The 19,179-nt window shown below is 43.2% G+C and overlaps 1 protein-coding gene across 4 annotated transcripts; it reads left to right on the top strand.

The window, feature by feature from the left end:
• The first annotated feature begins 4,927 nt into the window (after positions 1–4,927).
• CHR1 (chromatin remodeling 1) lies at positions 4,928–18,526 on the top strand. 4 transcript variants are annotated; one of them, XM_087379336.1, is made up of 17 exons: positions 4,928–5,476; positions 6,045–6,123; positions 6,299–6,382; positions 6,719–6,940; positions 7,058–7,144; positions 7,345–7,700; positions 7,869–8,055; positions 8,139–8,314; positions 9,855–9,921; positions 10,119–10,311; positions 14,607–14,702; positions 15,327–15,421; positions 16,178–16,297; positions 16,375–16,494; positions 17,847–17,945; positions 18,024–18,128; positions 18,215–18,526. In XM_087379336.1, exons 2-17 carry the CDS (start codon positions 6,061–6,063, stop codon positions 18,464–18,466), a joined length of 2,322 nt encoding a protein of 773 aa, XP_087235462.1. In that variant the 5' UTR covers positions 4,928–5,476; positions 6,045–6,060; the 3' UTR covers positions 18,467–18,526. The 4 variants fall into 4 exon arrangements, with proteins under 4 accessions (XP_087235462.1, XP_087235464.1, XP_087235463.1 ...); XM_087379338.1 differs by having other exon boundaries at positions 8,235–8,314; XM_087379337.1 differs by having other exon boundaries at positions 6,722–6,940.
• Positions 18,527–19,179: the final 653 nt, after the last annotated feature.

A 19,179-nucleotide genomic window follows, 5' to 3' on the forward strand; every position in this document is an offset into this window, starting at 1 on the left:
CCTCAAAAGGTTGGTAGTAGTAGGGTCAACCCTCACAATCTACTCATCCTTGCGTAGATAGACTCTAATAGAGGCCTAGCCGTGGGACAAAATTGTAGCGCACATAAATGGTCTCCCTAAGATGACATCATAGCCATCTGGCTATCCATGGAAATCCATCATGACAAACCAAACACGTGAAGTAAGACTAAAAATCTTGATCTTTATGTCCTTCAGAACTCCCACTGGCTGGCATGTCGCACCATCACCTAATTTTACAATTAGGGTGGTGCTTTTGATTTTGGGCTTTCCCATTTAGCCCAGCACTGCTTAGTGAGTGACAATGTTAACACCTGTTCCGCCATCCAATATTGCCATGACCTTTTTATTTTGGTAGAAAATCGAGATCATAGCATTCGTATCATCACTCTCGAAGTACTAGTCGAGCTTGTTGACTTGTATCTTCAACAAATTCGGCTCTTTAGCAGGGGCTTCAACTACCTCAATGGACACTTTCCTCCAAGGTGACCATTTGTCCTTTCATCTAGTGGGAGAGATCTCTCCAAAGGATGGGGTTCCCTCTTAATAGGGGGGTTGTAGGCATTTTCACCTCTGTGGACAAGAATGCGGCGAGCCCTGCCACATCCCAAGGTTGACCTATCAATTCTCAGCCTTCAAATAGTGGTACTTTGAACCCATAAAAGGACACATGGTCCTCGCTTGTAGCCTGGTGCCAGATAGGATCCTCTTCAAACATATTATGGCGTAAGAGCAATGGTCCCATCGATGTGCTATTCGAGACTATCTCATCCACATTTTCTACGGTAGGCAAGGGTTTGGGAACTCTTTTTAGGGCTTGATGGTTTGGATGGATGGTATCCATTCCCTTGAATGCTAAGCCTCTACTCAAATCTCTCTTGCCAATCACGAACTAATTGCTATGCCTCTCCAAGGCGTTACTTCTCTATTGCAGGGTCGGGGTATTTGTTATGGCCAGCTGAGTCCCATCTATGTGGTTGTCCAAGTTCACTTACCCTAACCTTTTCCTCATGCCATAGTACACAAGGATCTAGGGTTGCTCAGGTGGAAGATGTGGATGTGCAGATCGTAGCAGTCTCTTCATCTGAGCCACTCTGAACGATTCAAGCCCTTTCCCACCTTAATTGCACGCTTGGACTGAGATGTGGCTGCTTTTTCTCTCTTAGCTTGTTTACAACTTGGCCTTTCTCAATACTTCTCAATACTAAGCAAATTAATGTTGATTTTAGGGTCAGGGTCTGTTCTGGGTGCTCTACTCATAGGACAATCCTTTTATAGATGGGCCACCTTGCAACTCGAACATAATCGAACATTCTAGTTAGTTGCGGATGTTCTAGGCCATGGGTTGGTCATCGTTGTAGGGAGAATCCTTAAAGAAGTGAGGTCCTTGAGTTATAAAAAGCTATGGCAACTGTCTTGTAAGGGCACTCACTTGCTCGATGTGGGCCTTGACAAGTGTAGCATTGGATAGTCGGTTTGCGATTCACGGTGTTCATATCCCTAGCTCATTGCATGGTTGGAGCAATTTGATACATTGGAATATATTGCTCATCCTGCATGACAGAATGGCTTATTTGACTTGTATGATACACATTACTTTCATAAGGTGAGGGAACAGGTGCCAGTATGGCATGGTCAGGATCCTCCCACTCACTCGGTGGATCTTCAATGATAACCTAGTTTGCAGGTGTAATCCGTGGTGGCAGAGGTTGTGGCCCTAGGATAGGTGGTGGCAATGGCAGGTTTTGAGCCTTAAGTGGCCCTTGGTTGGTGTTGGAAGGGGTTCCTTGTATAGCTAGCTGGCCATGATTATATTGATTTGGTGGTGTAGAAGAGGACGATTGTTGCCTCTATTGGTACATGGGTGGGGGCATAGTCTTAGGGTATCAAAATTGAGAAAGTCTCATGGTTTCCCCATCTAGCACAATGGGCTAGAGCATCAACCTAGCCCGTAGGTGAGGGCATTCTTTCTTGGAATGGTTCCCGATACAGATTTCAGACCACACATTGTCTCGCCTTGGGAAAAAGTGCAGATTGTTGGAGCCTTATGTGGCTAGCCCACCCTTGAGCTGTTGAGCTACTCGATTCAATAAATCTGTGGCTACTTCTTCTATGTTCACGGTTTTAGCCAACGGAGTTGCCTCCATGGCCTCTCATGTGCTAATGATCTTGCCAATATGAGACACCTTGGATGGGGCTACATGTGACTTTCTTGATTGCACCTTCTCCTTCACATTGTCATCCAAGAGCATAGCAGTCTTGTTGCACAACCCGAACAATGTGGGATTCAAGGTGAACAAATGGTCATGCAATTCGGCATCCCTTAACCCAACGAGGAAGTGTGGTAAGAGCTGCTTGTCGCTCATTCTCTCGTGTGAGGCTTGCAATAGGAATTTAGTTGTTTAATCCTTGTAATATATCCCCGTAAGGTTTCGCGTTCCTTCTGCTTGACGTCATACAACTAGTTTATTGGACTCCATTTTGGGCTAGTGGGAGCGAATCCCACTATAAAGGCTTTCCTTAACATCTCCAAGTTGATTTTCTCCTCTACTCCTAAGGCCATGTACCATTGGCCTGCCTTACCATTAAGGCTCAATCGGAATGCGTTCACCTTGTCCAAGTCACCAATGTCTCCAAAGGTCTCACAAATATGCTCGAACCTTTCAACATAGGGTACAAGACCTCCTTCTCGTAAGAACTTAGTTATGAGCTTGAAGATGGTGACTAGACAGCTTCAACAAGCTTTAGTGTCTCTCCTCATAACAACCTATAGCATGGCCCCCCTTCCTAGTGCTTGCACTAGGATCCTTATAGCCTGATCTATAAGTATCGTTTGTGGTGTAGAAGGAGGCGCTTGAGGGGCTGGCATGGTGCCGTAATTAGGTGGCCCTTTAGGTGGATTATAGAAGGTTGTAGGCCGTGTAGGTACTGTGTTCGCAAGTCCTGGCCTAATTGGACCTAGAGTCGACATGTGTGGTGGGATTAGGTTTACTAACCTGGCTGCTGGCATGGGCACGTTTACACTAGGCATTGGCCAAAAAGGTGTAGCCATAGGAAAAGGAGTATCTTTTGGAGCTCCTCCCCAAGTTGAGAATGGATTAGGATGAGGGGACATCGAGTGTGGCATGGTGTTCTCCCCAAAGTCCATTTGATCATTCCCCAGCCCTTCCGGGCTCGGTGGCCAGAACTTGGGTAGCTAGGGCTCAGAGGTTCTAGTGAAGGATGGCTCATCATATAGAATTAAAAATGAGGTAGGCAAGGGGTTACTTGGAGCATTATCAAATGTAGAAGTTGGCGGGAATCTTGCTGCTCTTCAGATACTCTAGTCTACCGAGCGAAGGGGTTGACTAGGTTGGGTTTAGACAAGTTGAACCGTCCCATAAAAATTGGTTGATGGTGCGGGGGATTGGAGCTTGATAGAGTTGGAATTAGGAGCCATGGTAGCTCCAGGATTGGGTTTTCCCCCATTTCAGCGTCAAAGCTCATGGCATCCTCCAAACTCGAGGACTCCGTGTGTGTGGGACCGTGTACCGAATAGGAGATTAAGGTTGAGATCTTGGATGGAACTGACAGTGCGGCATCTAATGGGCCGATTAGGATGTTGTTGGAAGCGCTATACTTTGGCTTTGGGTCAATACCTATCACGCTCCCAAACCTCAAGTGCATGTCTTGCCCACTCAGCCTGGCTGCCCAATCAGAATAGTTTGCGTTCACCCTAAAGTAGCGACTTCTTGATTCGTTGTATTGTCACTCATTGCATTAACTCTATGGAAATGATTTCTTAATGCAATGAGAGTGCCTATGGTGTTGGCTCCTAACATACCAGGTAATTAATGCATCGATTGCTATAGTAGTGACGATTGGTAATGCAATGAGTGACTAACATGATGGGTCAATTATAGTAGCGACTCTTGACGCAGCGGCACACCCATGTGGACTAAATTCTTGCTAGCACTTGCACCTAGATGCTCGCATCTGCAATGCGTGGTAAGAGCCCCAAAGACGATATTCTTATGTTATGCACGTAGTTTCACATAAATGTACCATGTGTTATTGAATCAAACAATGGGGCATGAACTTATGATGTGCAAAATTGTTTACTCTATCCAACAAAGGGGCATGAACTTATGATGTGCAGAATTGTTTGCCTTGTGTGGAGAGATTAAAATCAAGGGCCTATGGGATCACCTTTATGTTTTCTAGCATGGAGTATGTACTCATTTTTGGCATGTGTGAATGAAAGCTCCATGGGCATGATGTGAGATCCTCTTGAGGGCATATGGGCTCAATGCTCATGTTTTGATGTAAGATCCTCTTTGGGAGGTGCGCGCCAGCCAATGGTGCTTGGGGACCCCTACTAGTAGGATCGTTTTGCAGCCCCGCGTTGCTAGAATGTTGGCGATGCCACTTTCCTGGCAGTGGACTGCTGCCCTGGCTGCCTGGATTTTCCAGATTCTAGCCTAGCATTCCACTGCTGGATTGGTTGAACTAGTGGAATGGAGCATCCTTCTCTGAAATTGCCAAGATGGGCCTTCATTCCCAAGGGCTGGGGACTTGCATAGCAAGTTACAAGATGTGCAACCGGTTGGCTCGTGCTTGTGCGGGGACGTGCTTCCCTTAAAACGAATGGGCAGCCTCCCGAGCCTTAGCGAGACCCTCTAAGACTTCTAATGTGAGATCCTCTCCCCTCAAGGGCATATGTGGAGGAATGAAACCGAAGGGCCAAGGCGGGAAACACGAGTGAAGGTACCAACCAAAGCTAAGTACGCAACAAGTGCGTTTAATCAAGATACTTAAACGTGGGTACTGTCTCTCTCAGTCTCTGATAAGTAGCCGTTGCTTGCGCCGCCGCCCGCCACCTTCTCCCGCGCAAAACCATTCACTCATCACTTCTCCTCTCTTACCACCTTCACTCTTCCTCCTTCCCAGGAGAGCAATAGGGAGGAGAACAAGGTAAGAGCAAGAAGTGGCTGCGTGAGCCATTTAGCTAAGGAGCGTAAGAGGACGCGCCTGGGAGAGCCCAGGGACTCAAGGGAGCGGAGAAACGGCGGGGTCTAGGAGAGCAAGAGCAAGTACAGCAAAGAACCCAAAAGAGCAAGAGCAGCAAGTGGCAGGAGAGCCAGTAGAGGAACGGGAGTGGCTGCAAGAAGCCGGGAGAGTCCCGGAGAAAGGAGAGCAAGGGCGAGGGCTGCGAGAGTTTAGAAGAGCACTTTAGGAAGGGGGCGGAGAAAGAGCAAGAGGAGAAGAGTCGAGGAGAGCAAGAACGGAAAGAGAAGCAAGAGCTTAGGGAGCAGGAGAGCAAGAGGAAGGAGTTGAGCAGGGTAAGCGAAAAGCGGTCAGGGAATAGGGCTTTGGACTTCGGCCTCGGAGGGAGGAGTACGAGGAAGAAGAGCTGCTGCATCCAAAGAAGTAGCTGCAGTTGTTCTGGCAGACCATCTTCCCCATTGCAGCTATCTCGGTATCTTTTCGGATTCCTTCAGTCTTTCTTGGATTCCCTGCACCTCCGCTGCTAACCAAGATCCATCTCAAAACGTTGGAGTGACACGCTGATGGCTATGACAAGTCTCTTCCGCCATTGTCTGCTCCACGGGCGTTATTGTCGGCTCGCAGTCTCATTGTCATTGCGTTTAGGAGTTCGTGTGTCGTTTCTTACTTATATCCACCGTGTCCGTCATCCCTTTTCAGCCCAGCACTTTTCTTCGCAGTTTTTCTCCCATGCCATATTGGGCATGCCTACATTATCGTCAATAAGTCATTTGGATACTCTAGCAGTCCTCTTTCAGAGTTTCTGTTCGAAAAGCCGTTTTAGTGGGCCGTAGGCAATCTGTTTGATTTTCTCTTCTACTTCGCTGTGGAAACCTGCTGGACAGCTACGGGCTCATCCAAAGGCAGTTTCTGCTACCTTGCTTTTGGAAGCTTAAGAATTTGATCTCAACTGAATTCATTCATATAATGCATTGCATTTTCAGTTTCCTGTGTTAATATAATCTCTCTCTCTCTCTGTCCGTCTCTCTTCCTGGGTGCAGCCATAGCTTGCAGTTTATGCAAATGACGCCTGTTAAAGAAGAGCTTGCCGAGTCGCCGATTTCAGTCCTCGAGGATGAGGTAATATTTTAAATTGAAGATTTCCATAGGAGTTACGTGGGTAATGAGGTCGAAGACAGTGTAATATATTTTATATTTAGCTCTAGGCGGCTTGTATTTGTGAACATTGTGTTATAATAAATACCTCAGCCTCGTTTTTTTTTTGGGGTGGGGGGTTTGCTGTGTGCTTGTATAGCTTGGTAGTTTCAAAAAGGACACGCATATGGAGGCTAAAAGAGAGGAGCTTGCCGGGTCACCTATTGAACGCCTAAAAAATGAGGTAATCATTAGATCCGATTTTCAACTGAAGGTCACAATTACGGGCATTTATCTCTAATTCTTTGGTACCTTTACTCGGGGGTTAATGGAAGTGTTCCTCAAAGAAAGCGTATTATGGCTAAGGCATGGACGCATTTTTTATATTAGAATGTTCCAATCTTTTTTTGGAGGGGGGGAGGATGTGTAGCTTGGCATTTAGAAAAGGGCTTGCAAACGGAGTCCGTTAAAGAGAAATGTTTCAGTCTCAAGCATGAGCTAATGAATCGTTCCAAATTTAACTAAAGGTTACATTTATGATATTGCACCACAAATCTTTTAACATTTGGTACTCTTGCAGCAGGGAGTTTATTTGGGTAGTGAGGTTTCCCTAATCACGGAGGAGATGGCTGAAGAGGAGAGGAGATTGGAAGACGAGAGAGCAAAAAAGGAGATACAGTTGGACTGCAAGGAACCCCCTCCTAAATTGGGTGATGCCATGTTCAGCAAACTCGATGAACTTCTGAGTCAAACCCAACTCTACTCGGAGTTCTTGCTCGAAAAAATGGATGATATAGCAATAGTAAGTGTTTGGTCGGACGTGTCAGGGCCTAACAAATGTTGTCAGTTTGTTTGTGATTGGTTTTGTGGCTTCCTACTGAGCAAATCTGAAGAAAAACTTGTTCTATATTTTCTTCAGACAGCAGCAGACAATGGGACTGCAGAAGACGGTGGAAAGAAAAACGGGAAGGGTCGCAAGAGGAAACCTTCTACCGTGCAGAAGTTGGTATACCGTCAACCAATCTGAAAGTTTCTAGTGTCGATTATAGACTTTCACTTCTTGGTTTACTCTCGCCAGTTGGTCCTTTCCAGAACATTTTAACTTCTGAAGCAGATATGAAACTCAATGAAGGGCTTTTCCCACGTTCCATTGCTTATTTTCATCATATGCCAACAATGTTGTGGCTAAAATGTAACATTTTTCAGGGAGAGAAAAAAGCCAAGGCAGCTGTTGAAGCCATGCTGGCTAATTGTGAAGAGGATTCACCAGCTGTAGAGGGTGACTGTTTGTCAGAAGAAGACAGAAATTGGAAACTGCAGATGGAGATTGCCCCTCTTCTCATTGGAGGAAAGTTGAAGTCTTATCAGCTCAAGGGAGTTAAGTGGATGATTTCCTTATGGCAGAATGGTTTGAACGGTATTTTAGCGGACCAGATGGGACTTGGAAAGACTATACAGACGATTGGGCTACTTGCCCATCTAAAAGGAATGGGTATGCATGGTCCTTTTCTCATCTGTGCTCCACTATCGACTGTTGCAAATTGGGTGAGCGAGATTAAGAGGTGGGGAATTTTTTCTTTACCTTTGGATTCAATAGAGACCTTGATTCTTGCATAATTGTAGCCTCCTTTATGGCTTATATTAATACATTGTGCCTGTCAATATTAGAGCTGCAGGTTTGTTAGCTCGTGAATGTGTTTTTTGACATAAGCTAATGGATAATTGATTAGGTGGGTCCCAACCATGGAAGCATTGCTTTATCATGGCTCTCGAGATGAGCGGACTGTATTGAGAAGAAAACACATGCCATCAACTATTACGTCTTCATTCCCAGTCATTGTAACATCGTATGAAGTGGCGATGAACGACCGCAAGTTTTTAAGCAAATACAGATGGAAGTACATTGTTGTAGATGAGGTACATGGTCCCAACATGTCTTGCATTTTTTTGTACAGTTTTTCCGGCCAACTGTTTAAAGTTGCCCTACCTTTGTTTTCCAGGGCCATAGGCTGAAGAATTTTGACTGCAAATTGCTTAGAGAGTTGAAACTAATGCAAGCAGAAAACACTCTTTTGTTGACGGGGACACCATTGCAGAATAATTTACCAGAGCTTTGGTCTCTTCTCAATTTCATTCTTCCTCAAATTTTCACGTCCCTGCAAGAGTTCCAATCGTGGTATGCGTCATTGCACATTAGATGTTTTGCTGTGATCTAACGCCCTACAAAGTTTGGCTAATAAAAAATTAGAGATGCTTTGGAAAGATTGCTCTTTTCAGGATTTCAGGCACAGATCTTTATATCAGATTTAGTTGGAGGTGTTCTGAAAAGCACCAGTGCCTGCGAACTGCACATGTAGAGTCATCATTCCAAAAAATCTCATTATGGTCTTGTCTTTGAATCAAAGGATGTAAAATATTCGGCTATACCATGTTTGATGATGCTTTGGCTCTTACTAAAGCATTTACTCCAGCAGTAGGCTCATTCTCAAGGCAATGTATGGAAGGACTACTTTACTGCTTGCTAATTCACATGCATGGATGTGTTCACTATTTGGGTATTGAATAGTGAAGATATGCATAAACTAAGGGAGACTGAGGCATAGTATAAGACATGATTGCCCAAGAGTATCCATCTCTTTACGTTAGCTACATCTAGTTGGTCCGGTTGAGATTAAGGCGCTCCTCTAACCCATTGAACTCCCGTCCTTGCTCGTTGTTACTCCAATTGGAGCTGCAATAGTGGTCTGCTAGTGGAGCTTCTTCTGCATATGGTCTAGCTGTGCCTATACTGATCTAGCTGAGGCTTAGGGACGGGAGTCTGCGGCCCATTATCTTGGGTCTTCCAGCCCTCCAACTGGGCGACCAATTGCAATCGGTAATCGTTGACTAGACGAGCGCAATTTGGGAACTACTTCCCAACCAGGTTAGTTTGCCATACGCCAGATATGAAAGGATGGCCAATCTGTTGCGTTGATTACTTGGTTGGCTAAGCTAAGCCTTTGTATCTTACAGGAGGCCCTGAAGATGGCTTTAATCTAGTTAAATATTGTGTAGACGGCGATAGGGGTCCTGATAATTTGGATGCACCCTTGTTGTGAATGGTATTTCTAATGATGATCATCAATGACTCACTATGCCAAGTTTCTATCTGATCCAAATCATAATTGGATTCGCCACCCACAAACGGTCATTTAGTCTTTGCGGAATCGAAAAGGAGGATATCATCAATGTCACTGAAATTCTACAACACTTGAGAATATTGTCCCAGCAAAGCATGCTGAAATTCTACAACACTTGAGAATATTGTCCCAGCAAAGCATGCTAGACTTGCAGGCATTGTGATGTTCAAATTTCAAGTCAAGGCAGGGGAAGCCCGGGCTTTAGCTGTTTGCCTACAAAGATTCAACAAATTCGTTACAAGTTTTGTGTGTTGGTCGATCTTGTGGTGGGATTGTACTGAAAGAAGCCAATAACCATTACTACAAACTTTTCCTTAAAAGATAGTGCAATCGATACAGTCAAATTTTGTTTTTGGTCATGCTATTTTGCATTCAATGATGATTACTTGTTGAATGAAAAAGGCATAAATTAGTATTTTCATGCGGAAAAGATATTTATGTGTTCATTTTTAAGAATTTTGAGATCTCAAGAGGCAATACTTGAGAGAAACAAGAGTTATAGTTAAGAGATTTGTGACATTTTTCTGTGCTTGATAGGTTTGACTTTGCTAAATCAAATAACAATGGGGTGCAGCAGGAAGATGCAGATGATCAGAAATTGAAGGTAGCTTTCTGTTGTGAAGAATGTGGCTCTCTTTCATTTAAGCTTCCCCTTTTTTTCGTCTTTCATTGATTGAAGATTCCTGAATGGAAGCTCAAGCTCAATATTTCAGATTCCCTCCTTGAGATTGCTTGTAAGTTCAAGGTCTTTGTTTTTGTATTTTAACTTTTTACTTTATCTTTTGGGATTTTTTGTTGCAGGTGATTTCCAAGCTGCATCTTATTCTGCGTCCTTTTTTGCTTAGAAGATTGAAGGAAGATGTGGAGAAGTCTCTCCCTCTAAAGAAAGAGATCATATTGTATGCTCCAATGTCAGAACAACAAAGAGAATTTCATACAGGCCTTATTAATAAGACACTACCAAAGTATTTTGAAGAGAATCTGCGGAGCCCAGGTGCAAAGTTCGAAATCCTCCTCTCATTCCTGCTATATCCATCTATACGTATGGAGTTATCACTTTTTAAGACACTGTATTATTTGAAAATGGTAATGTCTTGCAAACAAACTCAGAGTATTGCAATTTTCCCAGTTGATTATCTCTAAAGCTTGTGCTTGTACACATTTCCCGGTTGGAAGGCACCAATTCTAGTTTGAGTTGATTCGACTTGGGCTAGATTGAACGCAACCTATATGACCTATGGCCTATATGAGGACCTCCCCTTTCCAGCACAAGATTCTCATTTCTTTGGCACCTGGTTTTGTGTCGAAATCAGGCAACCTATCGGTTATCACACCAATTTTGGTTAAATTGATGATTTGACTTGGGCTAGATTGAACGTAACTAGATTGGGCTAAATTTTGTGTCGGTTATCACACTAATTTTGGTTAAATTGATGATTTGACTTGGGCTAGATTGAACGTAAGGGCTGTTATGAGCCTAGTGTTGTTAGAGCGGTTGGGGAAGCATTCAGCAAATGGCACAGCAAGTAGGGCATTCTGTAGGCCAGGAAAAGAAAGTAGCAGGTTGGCAGACCTGGCTGCTGGTCAGCTCTACTAGAGATGGGGTTGGCAGATCCTGATTTTACAGACTGGCCAGTTGTCCAGTCTTGGGAGTCCTTTGCACAAATCAGTTTTGTCATGGCACTCTAGTGTGCAGACCAACATAGAGTTGAAGAGCAATTGGGAGAGCGTGAATGCAGCAACAAAGGGCTCAGCCTAGAGCAGCTAGTGAAGCCTACTACGGAGGCACACAGCATTCCAGGAGGACTTTGCAGGAGGTGCAGCATACAGTGCCATTTATGGTGCCTACCTCAGCCAGCATATGCTGTCAGTGTCGGTTTATATTTTGGACAGGTTTTGTACTTTGTATCTACATCTATAAATGAGATCTTTTGTCTGCTCATCACAGTGTCCTCTCTCACAGTTCAGAATTGTCTTCTACCTACTTGTGTGCACACACTAAAGTGTGATTAAGTGGTTGTAGTATCTTGGCATATCTACCGCATTAGAATTACTTTTGTTGTCTGTTGGTGATGCATGTCATTGGTCTTGTACATGCTGTCCAGTGTAGATACGCATGCTTAGAGTATGTTTCTATCTTAAATGGTGCGTTGCCCTACTAGCTAGATTTAGATTTAGATGCTCGTTTGGGAGAGACTAAAATGAAATCGTTTAGACTTCACAAGCAGTTGTAGCTTGAATGAAGAGATTTGGACTACTTTTTGATTAGCCTTCTCCTTTAGTGCTAGCCTTCGTCATGGCTGAGTTTGCCCTTCACCTTCGGAGTGCCGACAGAAACTTAGTATGAAGACTTTGTATAAATGGGTGCTCAAGTATGTGTGGGTGTGTGGATTTGTATGTGTGAGAGCATACTTTTATACACCCACTGTTGGGCGTTGATGACGTCAGTGGGGATGTCATAGTAGCTAGTCCTTGCTATGCATGATGGAGTTTATGGTTCTCAATCTTATGAGTGACTCCCGTGAGATTGAAACTGCACTATGTTGTGTTTTTAGAGGATGAGTTTGGGAATGTTCCTGGATTCGTCTAGGTAAATGTTTCCAACACTTTCCACCTTAGCACCTATTTAATGTCCCAATGCTATGGGGTTGCCTTCCACCTGTAATGTCCCAATAAGAGATAACCAGGGTCAAATTTCAGGTACACTATGGTCTAGGGCTGAGTTCGAAGATGAGGCTTGTACACATCTAGCATAATCTTACTTGCGATAGTTATCATTATCATAAGTAACCTAGGACATTTATATAGATTAGGAGTTTGAGTTCTTGAATGGAAGTCATTGAAAACCAAAATAAAGGACATTGTTATAGAGTCGAGAGCTTGAATGAAGAGATTTGGACTACTTTTTGATTAGTCTTCTCCTTTAGTTGTAGCTTGAATGAAGAGATTTGGACTACTTTTTGATTAGCCTTCTCCTTTAGTGCTAGCCTTCGTCATGGCTGAATTTGCCCTTCACCTCCGGAGTGTCGACAGAAACTCAGTACGAAGACTTTGTATAAATGGATGCTCAAGTATGTGTGGGTGTGTGGATTTGTATGTGTGAGAGCATACTTATATACTATGGTCTACACCCACTGTTGGGCGTTGATGACGTTAGTGGGGATGTCATAGTAGCTAGTCCTTGCTATGCATGATGGAGTTTATGGTTCTCAATCTTACGAGTGACTCTCGTGAGATTGAAACTGCACTATGTTGTTTTTAGAGGATGAGTTTGGGAATGTTCCTGGATTCATCTAGGTATATGTTTCCAACACCTTCCACCTTAGCACCTATTTAATGTCCCAATGCTATGGGGTTGCCTTCCATCTGTAATGTCCCAATAAGAGATAACCAGGGTCAAATTTGAGGTACACTATGGTCTAGGGTTGAGTTCAAAGATGAGGCTTGTACACATCTATTTTAATCTTACTTGCGATAGTTATCATTATCATAAGTAACCTAGGACATTTATATAGATTAGGAGTTTGAGTTCTTGAATGGAAGTCATTGAAAACCGAATAAAGGACATTGTTATAGAGTCGGGAGCTTGAATTCCTAGCATGGAAATTGTGGAAATTAAACCACCGTTCTAATCACTACGAGATTTTGACTAAATTGTTAATAGTGACGTGGTGTTTGTCAGACTACTAACTACAACTACTCTTAATTGGTTTAAGTTATTTGATCGGCCAATGTGTAAATAGAGCAAGGTGTTGTGTTTGTCAGGCTACCAACTACAACTACTCATCTAGTTTAAATCGTTTAATTCTTGTTGATCCCAAATGTTTTGGCCATTAGTCATTTCTAGGTACCTTATAATGTTGCATCAACAAGGCTTTGGATCATAGGCTATCTAGGCTCAAAAGTCCATGTGGGTCAACTTTTAGCTTGGCTCACACTTGGGTCAACTTGTAGCTTTGGCTCTCTCAAAGCAGTAGTAGATGTGCACCTATTCTCGAGGAATCAATCGGAATCCCGGCTCCATCTTGGATTTGTAGATCTTGTATCACTCTTTGTGATCACTCTACTGAGGGAGTATGAGGATATTTTGTTTCATATCAAATTCCTTAATAAAGAATATGGCTCCATGAGCAAAAGGCCCGTCATTATAAAATTAGCAATGTATGACATACCCTTGTTCGACACAGCTTTGAACTTTTTGATTATCTTTGTATAGTTCTTTCTTCATGGAAAGAAATTGGTGGAATGTCGTGAAGATCCTTGATTTCTACTTCTATATTGTGAGATAGCCTCAGTTGATCCCTTGTAGGATCAACAAGTTTCTTTATTAATGTACACATACTTTGTGCTATAATTCTTCGTGGATGTAATGATGTGGACCTAAGCCTACTTAGTTATGCACTATGGAGTTAATAGGCAAGGGGCCCGAATTACTCAGTAACTGAGCCCGTTATAACTACAGAGAGAGAGAGAGAGAGAGAGAGAGAGAGAGAGAGAGAGAGAGAGAGAGAGAGAGATGACCCTCGACATCTTGATTTATGCGATCTGTAGAGGCTTGCTGCTGTTACTGACTGTGCAGGCATGCTCTGCTGTAGTGCTGCTACTGTGGGTTGCAGTGAACTGTAGGGCTTCCAGCCTTGCTCAGCCCTGCTCTGCTGTAGTGAGGCTGCTGTGGGCTGTAGTCCAGCAAGCAGTCATGCCACGGGATGCAGATGCCCATGACAATGCTAGATCTAGCAATGTGAATAGGTTTGGATAATTGGATTTGGACTGAGCTAGTGGTATGACCTGGCTTGGTAAGCACGTAGAAATAGCTCGGACTGCAGATGCCCATGACAATGCTAGATCTAACTATGTGAATAGGTTTGGATAAGTGGATCTGGACTGAGCTAGTGGTATGACCTGGCTTGGTAAGCACATAGAGATTTGCTTGGTTCAAGCAAGTTTGAAGATTTACTCTTCCTGTGAGGTGTTTGACAGCTTCAAATAATGTGACTAGGCAGTCATGCCACGGGCTGCAGATGCCCATGACAATGCTAGTTGTAGCAATGTAAATAGGTTTGGATAAATGGATTTGGACTGAGCTAGTGGTATGACCTGGCTTGGTAAGCACATAGAAATAGCTCGGTTCAAACAAGTTAGAAGATTTACTCTTCCTGTGAGGTGTTTGAGAGCTTCAAATAATGTGACTAGCTGCTATTGATACTTAATTAAAATTGCTTCTCTTAGTTTGTCTGTACTTCATGTACCAAAGCATTGATAATTGTGATGTTGATTATGTTATAACAGGGTCTTCATTGAGAGCAAGACTGAACTGTATGTTTATGCAACTGCGGAAGAATTGTAATCATCCAGACCTGTTGACATCGCAGTTTGAGACTGACCGTAAGTGCTCTCTATTGTGATACAATGTGCCTTGCTATTCTTGCCTTAAGTCAAAGGCCTCTATATTGTCTTTTTCTCTTTGGCACTGTGGAGTCCAATCTCCTAGCTTAATCATGCCAATAACACAGGGAAGAAAGGAAGCAACATCATGTTTCCTAAGCAATAATGTGTAAAGCTCTTTGTTTCGATGAGATTGGCATGAAATAAACTTGTCCTCACTAGTACTGTGGCTTGAATGAATAAAATGTAGTTTGATTTGTTCGTTCAGGGGGGGGGGGGCATGGGGTGTGAGGGGGGGGTGGTGGTGTCGTGCCTTCAGCCTCCACAGAAAGGTGTGAAGACTTGACATGTGATGTCTAAGATGCAGATTGGTGCTGATAGTTTGCATGGCTTACTTCACAAGGTCCACGGGCAAGTCCCAAATTCATTTAAAGATATGTTTGTTCAAGTCATCTTGTGCTGCCTTAAGTGATTGCTATCCTTTTGTCGGAACAGGTCTAATGAAGGCCATTGTTTTTCAGTCAGTTGCGTCTCCTGTTGACAACTGAACGTAGAGTGTATCGAAATAGAGCTTTTGTTCACTCCATTTGTGCTAAAGTGCTTATATTATGGTTGATTGTGTAGTCAACTGGCCTCCTATTGAGAAGCTTGTGGAACAATGTGGGAAGTTGAAGCTGTTGGATAGGCTCCTTACACACCTGAGAGATCGTGGTCATAAGGTGTGATTTCTCCCTCTCTCTTGATGACGAAGTTTCTCTCAGTAAAGCAAGTTAACCTTTGTTTTCTCTCAACAAAGCAAGTTGCCCTTTGTTTTTTGTGAACAAAACACATTATGCTCTCCAGTGTTAGCTTCTGGTTTGGTTAAAAGCTCACCTAGGACTTTATTTATATTGCAACACGAGCAGCAGTTAATCTTATATAAGCTAGAAAGCTGGCTCAAAGTGTACATATGTAAGTTTGGAATGCCCTTCCTGTAAGGATGCAGTCACTCTTGTGAACACCCCCAAGTTTTGGTTTGGAAGTTTTTCAAGGATGAAAACTTTATTGTTTGTACCAAAAAAATTCGTTTTTGAGGTAGCAGTGCTACTAGTTTTCGCATCCAGACTGAGCTGCATTTTTGATCCTGATTAGAGGCAAGGTTACAATTAAATAATATTGCTGCTGTTTTTTTCTTATCCATGCTCCACTTTTGCTTCACATGATTCCCTTTGACATTTTCGCAATGTTTTCTGAAGACTCCTTGGGCCTCCTGGTTTCTTGTTGCTGGAAAACTTTTTGCAGCATGTTTTGAGTATCTTTAAGGACCACTTTACATTGGATTGCAAACCAGCAAGCCAAAGAGGCCCATCTGTGACAAATTGCCCACTTCATGCGATTACGCAGAAGTTATAGAATATTAATTTGATAGACCCTAGCAGATATGCTGAAAGCTTCAAGCTTTGGGAAAATTGCTAAAAAGTAAGTGTTGCATGCAGGTGCTCATTTTTTCTCAGATGACCAAGGTCTTGGACATCCTAGAGTACTATTTGACAGAAAGAGGATTTGAACCTTTCCGGATTGATGGTGGTGTGCCGCAGTCAGAAAGACAGCGGCAGGTCAGCCCTGGTAGTATAGAGGTGTGTCGATGGTTTTGTTTTTATTGGATACTCATAGCTCTTATTGTTGTCTGCAGATTCAGGAATTTAACAGTGTCAAAGGGAAGAATTTCATCTTTCTATTGACCACACGTGCTGGTGGATTGGGTATCAACCTCACATCTGCTGATACTGCAATAATTTATGACAGTGATTGGGTAAGTCAAGACCTTTTGTGTACAATTTTGTGTGATTCTCTCACAGCTGACTGTTTGCTGCGTTGACATAATATGCTTGTAGATCAGAGATTTATGGAGCTTTGTGTTTAGTATAATTTATTTAGTTTTTTGTTATTATTTTTTTGGAGGGTGTTATTAATATCCAGAGGGAACCCGACAAGATCTAGGGGTAGGAATAACCCTGTGGGTCGCCGTCATTGTTTTCAAGGCTTCCCTTGGACACGACATAAGGGCATCAGCCGAAGCCAGCTGGTAGCTAGAAATAACCCTGTTGGTCGCCGTCATTGTTTTCAAGGCTTCCCTTGGACACGACATAAGGGCATCAGCTGAAGCGAGCTGATTCCCTAATGGGTTGTGATGTTGAGCTGCTCATGTGCAAGGCCCTTTTAATGATTGCTCTTGCACCATCGATCAAATGGTATTTCGTTTAATCTTAGCCGAAGGGTCTTCCACCCTCGACAAATAGCTTTGCCCTTTAGGGTCTCCCCTATCGCAAGGCTTGCTAATGGAACCCAAGGTTAGCCAAAGATTCTCCTTGGCTTTTTTTCGTTTTGTCGATTTGTCCAACTTTTTACGTTTATTTCTTCCATGTACTCTTCATTCCTGCATTGTGTCCCACAAGTACTTTGATAAGGGTTTTTTCTGGTTGTAGGCTTATCATTTAAGCATTAATGTCTTCTTTATTGCCATTCCAAGGCATGACCTCCATACTTGGCAAGGCTTTGACCGGGGGACAAGGCATGGCTTCCATCGTCTAGCAAAGCATCTCCCGTGTGGGAGGCTATTCCACCAATGGAGTCCTTGATTTGTCAAAATGTCGATGAGATTTGCAAGCCATGCCTTGAAGAAGCATTCTCACTACTTGACAGTCTTTTGAAACGCTCTATACTTTTATACCTTGCAGTGGTATTCTCTTTCGTACACACCGACACCCACACCCATGGGCTTGCGTATGCTCAAGTGCGTTCATGCATCCAATTGTGCACATGCCACAAAGCTAGCATGTGTGCACATACCACCAAGCATGGGAACAAGCCTGTGCACGAGTACAAGCGCTTGCTTAAATCTTAATAAGGCTGTCTGAACCCTTGTACATTTATTTTCTTGCTGTTTTATATGAGCTTTCAACTATTTGGCACAGTTACAGTATCTATAGAGTTTGAAGATCACCTTCATAGTAGAAAGAATTTCTCTATTATTCATGCTACCTGCAAATCTGGATTCACTGTGTGTGTGTGTGTGAGAGAGAGAGAGAGAGAGAGAGAGAGAGAGAGAGAGGTGCACGTTAGGGGATGAATTTCTTCGTGTGTATGTGTGTATACGTGATGCAGAACCCCCATATGGATATGCAAGCCATGGACCGGTGTCATAGGATTGGACAGACACGACCTGTGCATGTATATAGGCTTGCCACCTCTCATTCCGTTGAGGTATTGTCTCTTCTTTCTACCCGGCATTGGTTTTTGTGTGCATGCTAGACGGTCTTTCTGAAAATGTCTTCCATGCAGTGCCGAATGTTGAAGGTCGCTGGTAATAAGCTTGAACTAGAGCATCTTGTAATAGAGAAGGGACAATTTCGGCAGGAACGAGATCATCCCAAGATAACGTTGCAGGTTTGCTGACGAATAAAATGAAACGTTTGAATGCCTGCCGCTCTGAGAGAGAGGTTGTCGAATCGACCGTTTTTTGCATTTTGCAGGAATGGGATCTTGTTGCTCTGCTGAGGCAAGAAAGGGACGAGGAGGAGGAGCTGGTACAGAGTACAGAGATTAGTGAAGAAAACCTTTTAAGGTTACTGGATCGCAGTGATCTTGTCGTTGGATCTGAAAGAGGCAATGATGTTACCGACCCCCTTCCTTTAAAAGGTCCTGGATGGGAAGTGGTAGTCCGGTCTGGAAAAAGCAACCTTCTTTCTTCCATTGAAGGTTATAGGAAGCTACCTTCAGGATGAGGAACACTCAAATCTCAGGAAAGGCACGGCAGTATTCTACGAGCTCAACACGTCCCTCAATGATTCTGAAGCTGCCAGATTCAAATTCTGTACAGAGGCGCGTAAATTTATTAGAAACGACTTTCTGCCATCCAAGATTGTAAATTGCGTACAGCTTACATATTAAATCCAACCAACTTTGTTCGAAGCGCTAATTTTACATGGCCTTGCTACTGTCCCTTTGTCGTTCCTGTGCACTGGCCAGTGTTCTGAAGTTCTCTTCCTTTTTGCAGCTGAGAAGACCTTAATTAAACCTGAAAAAGGTGTTCATTAGTAGGTTATCTCATTCACTTCTGACCTCATACTTATATGATAGGGCCATGGGGTGGCACTGGGTGCCAACAGCACTGCACTGCTCCCTTAGAAGGAACACTAGAACTAAAGTTTTTATAAACTTTTTAAGACTCCTATTTTGCAAGATTTTTTTAAAGTTAGGAAATTTAAATTAATGAAAGAGAAAAGGGAAATTTATCCTTCTTGAAGAGAAGGCTCAAGCAAGGTATAAGTTATGTGGAGCTTTAACAACCTCATATTGAAGTGTTTGATTGAAAACCTCATATTGAAGTGTTTGATCGGCCCATTAGTATAGTCAAACAAATCTTGTAGATTACATCATGTAATAATTCAATGCGCTTAAAATTGGCATTCTTAAAGAACCAGATGAGGTTGTGGTC

This window comes from Dipteris shenzhenensis, chromosome 9 (assembly GCF_047967505.1).
Source record: "Dipteris shenzhenensis isolate YYH24624 ecotype China chromosome 9, Dip_SZ_1.0, whole genome shotgun sequence".
NCBI lineage: Eukaryota > Viridiplantae > Streptophyta > Polypodiopsida > Gleicheniales > Dipteridaceae > Dipteris > Dipteris shenzhenensis.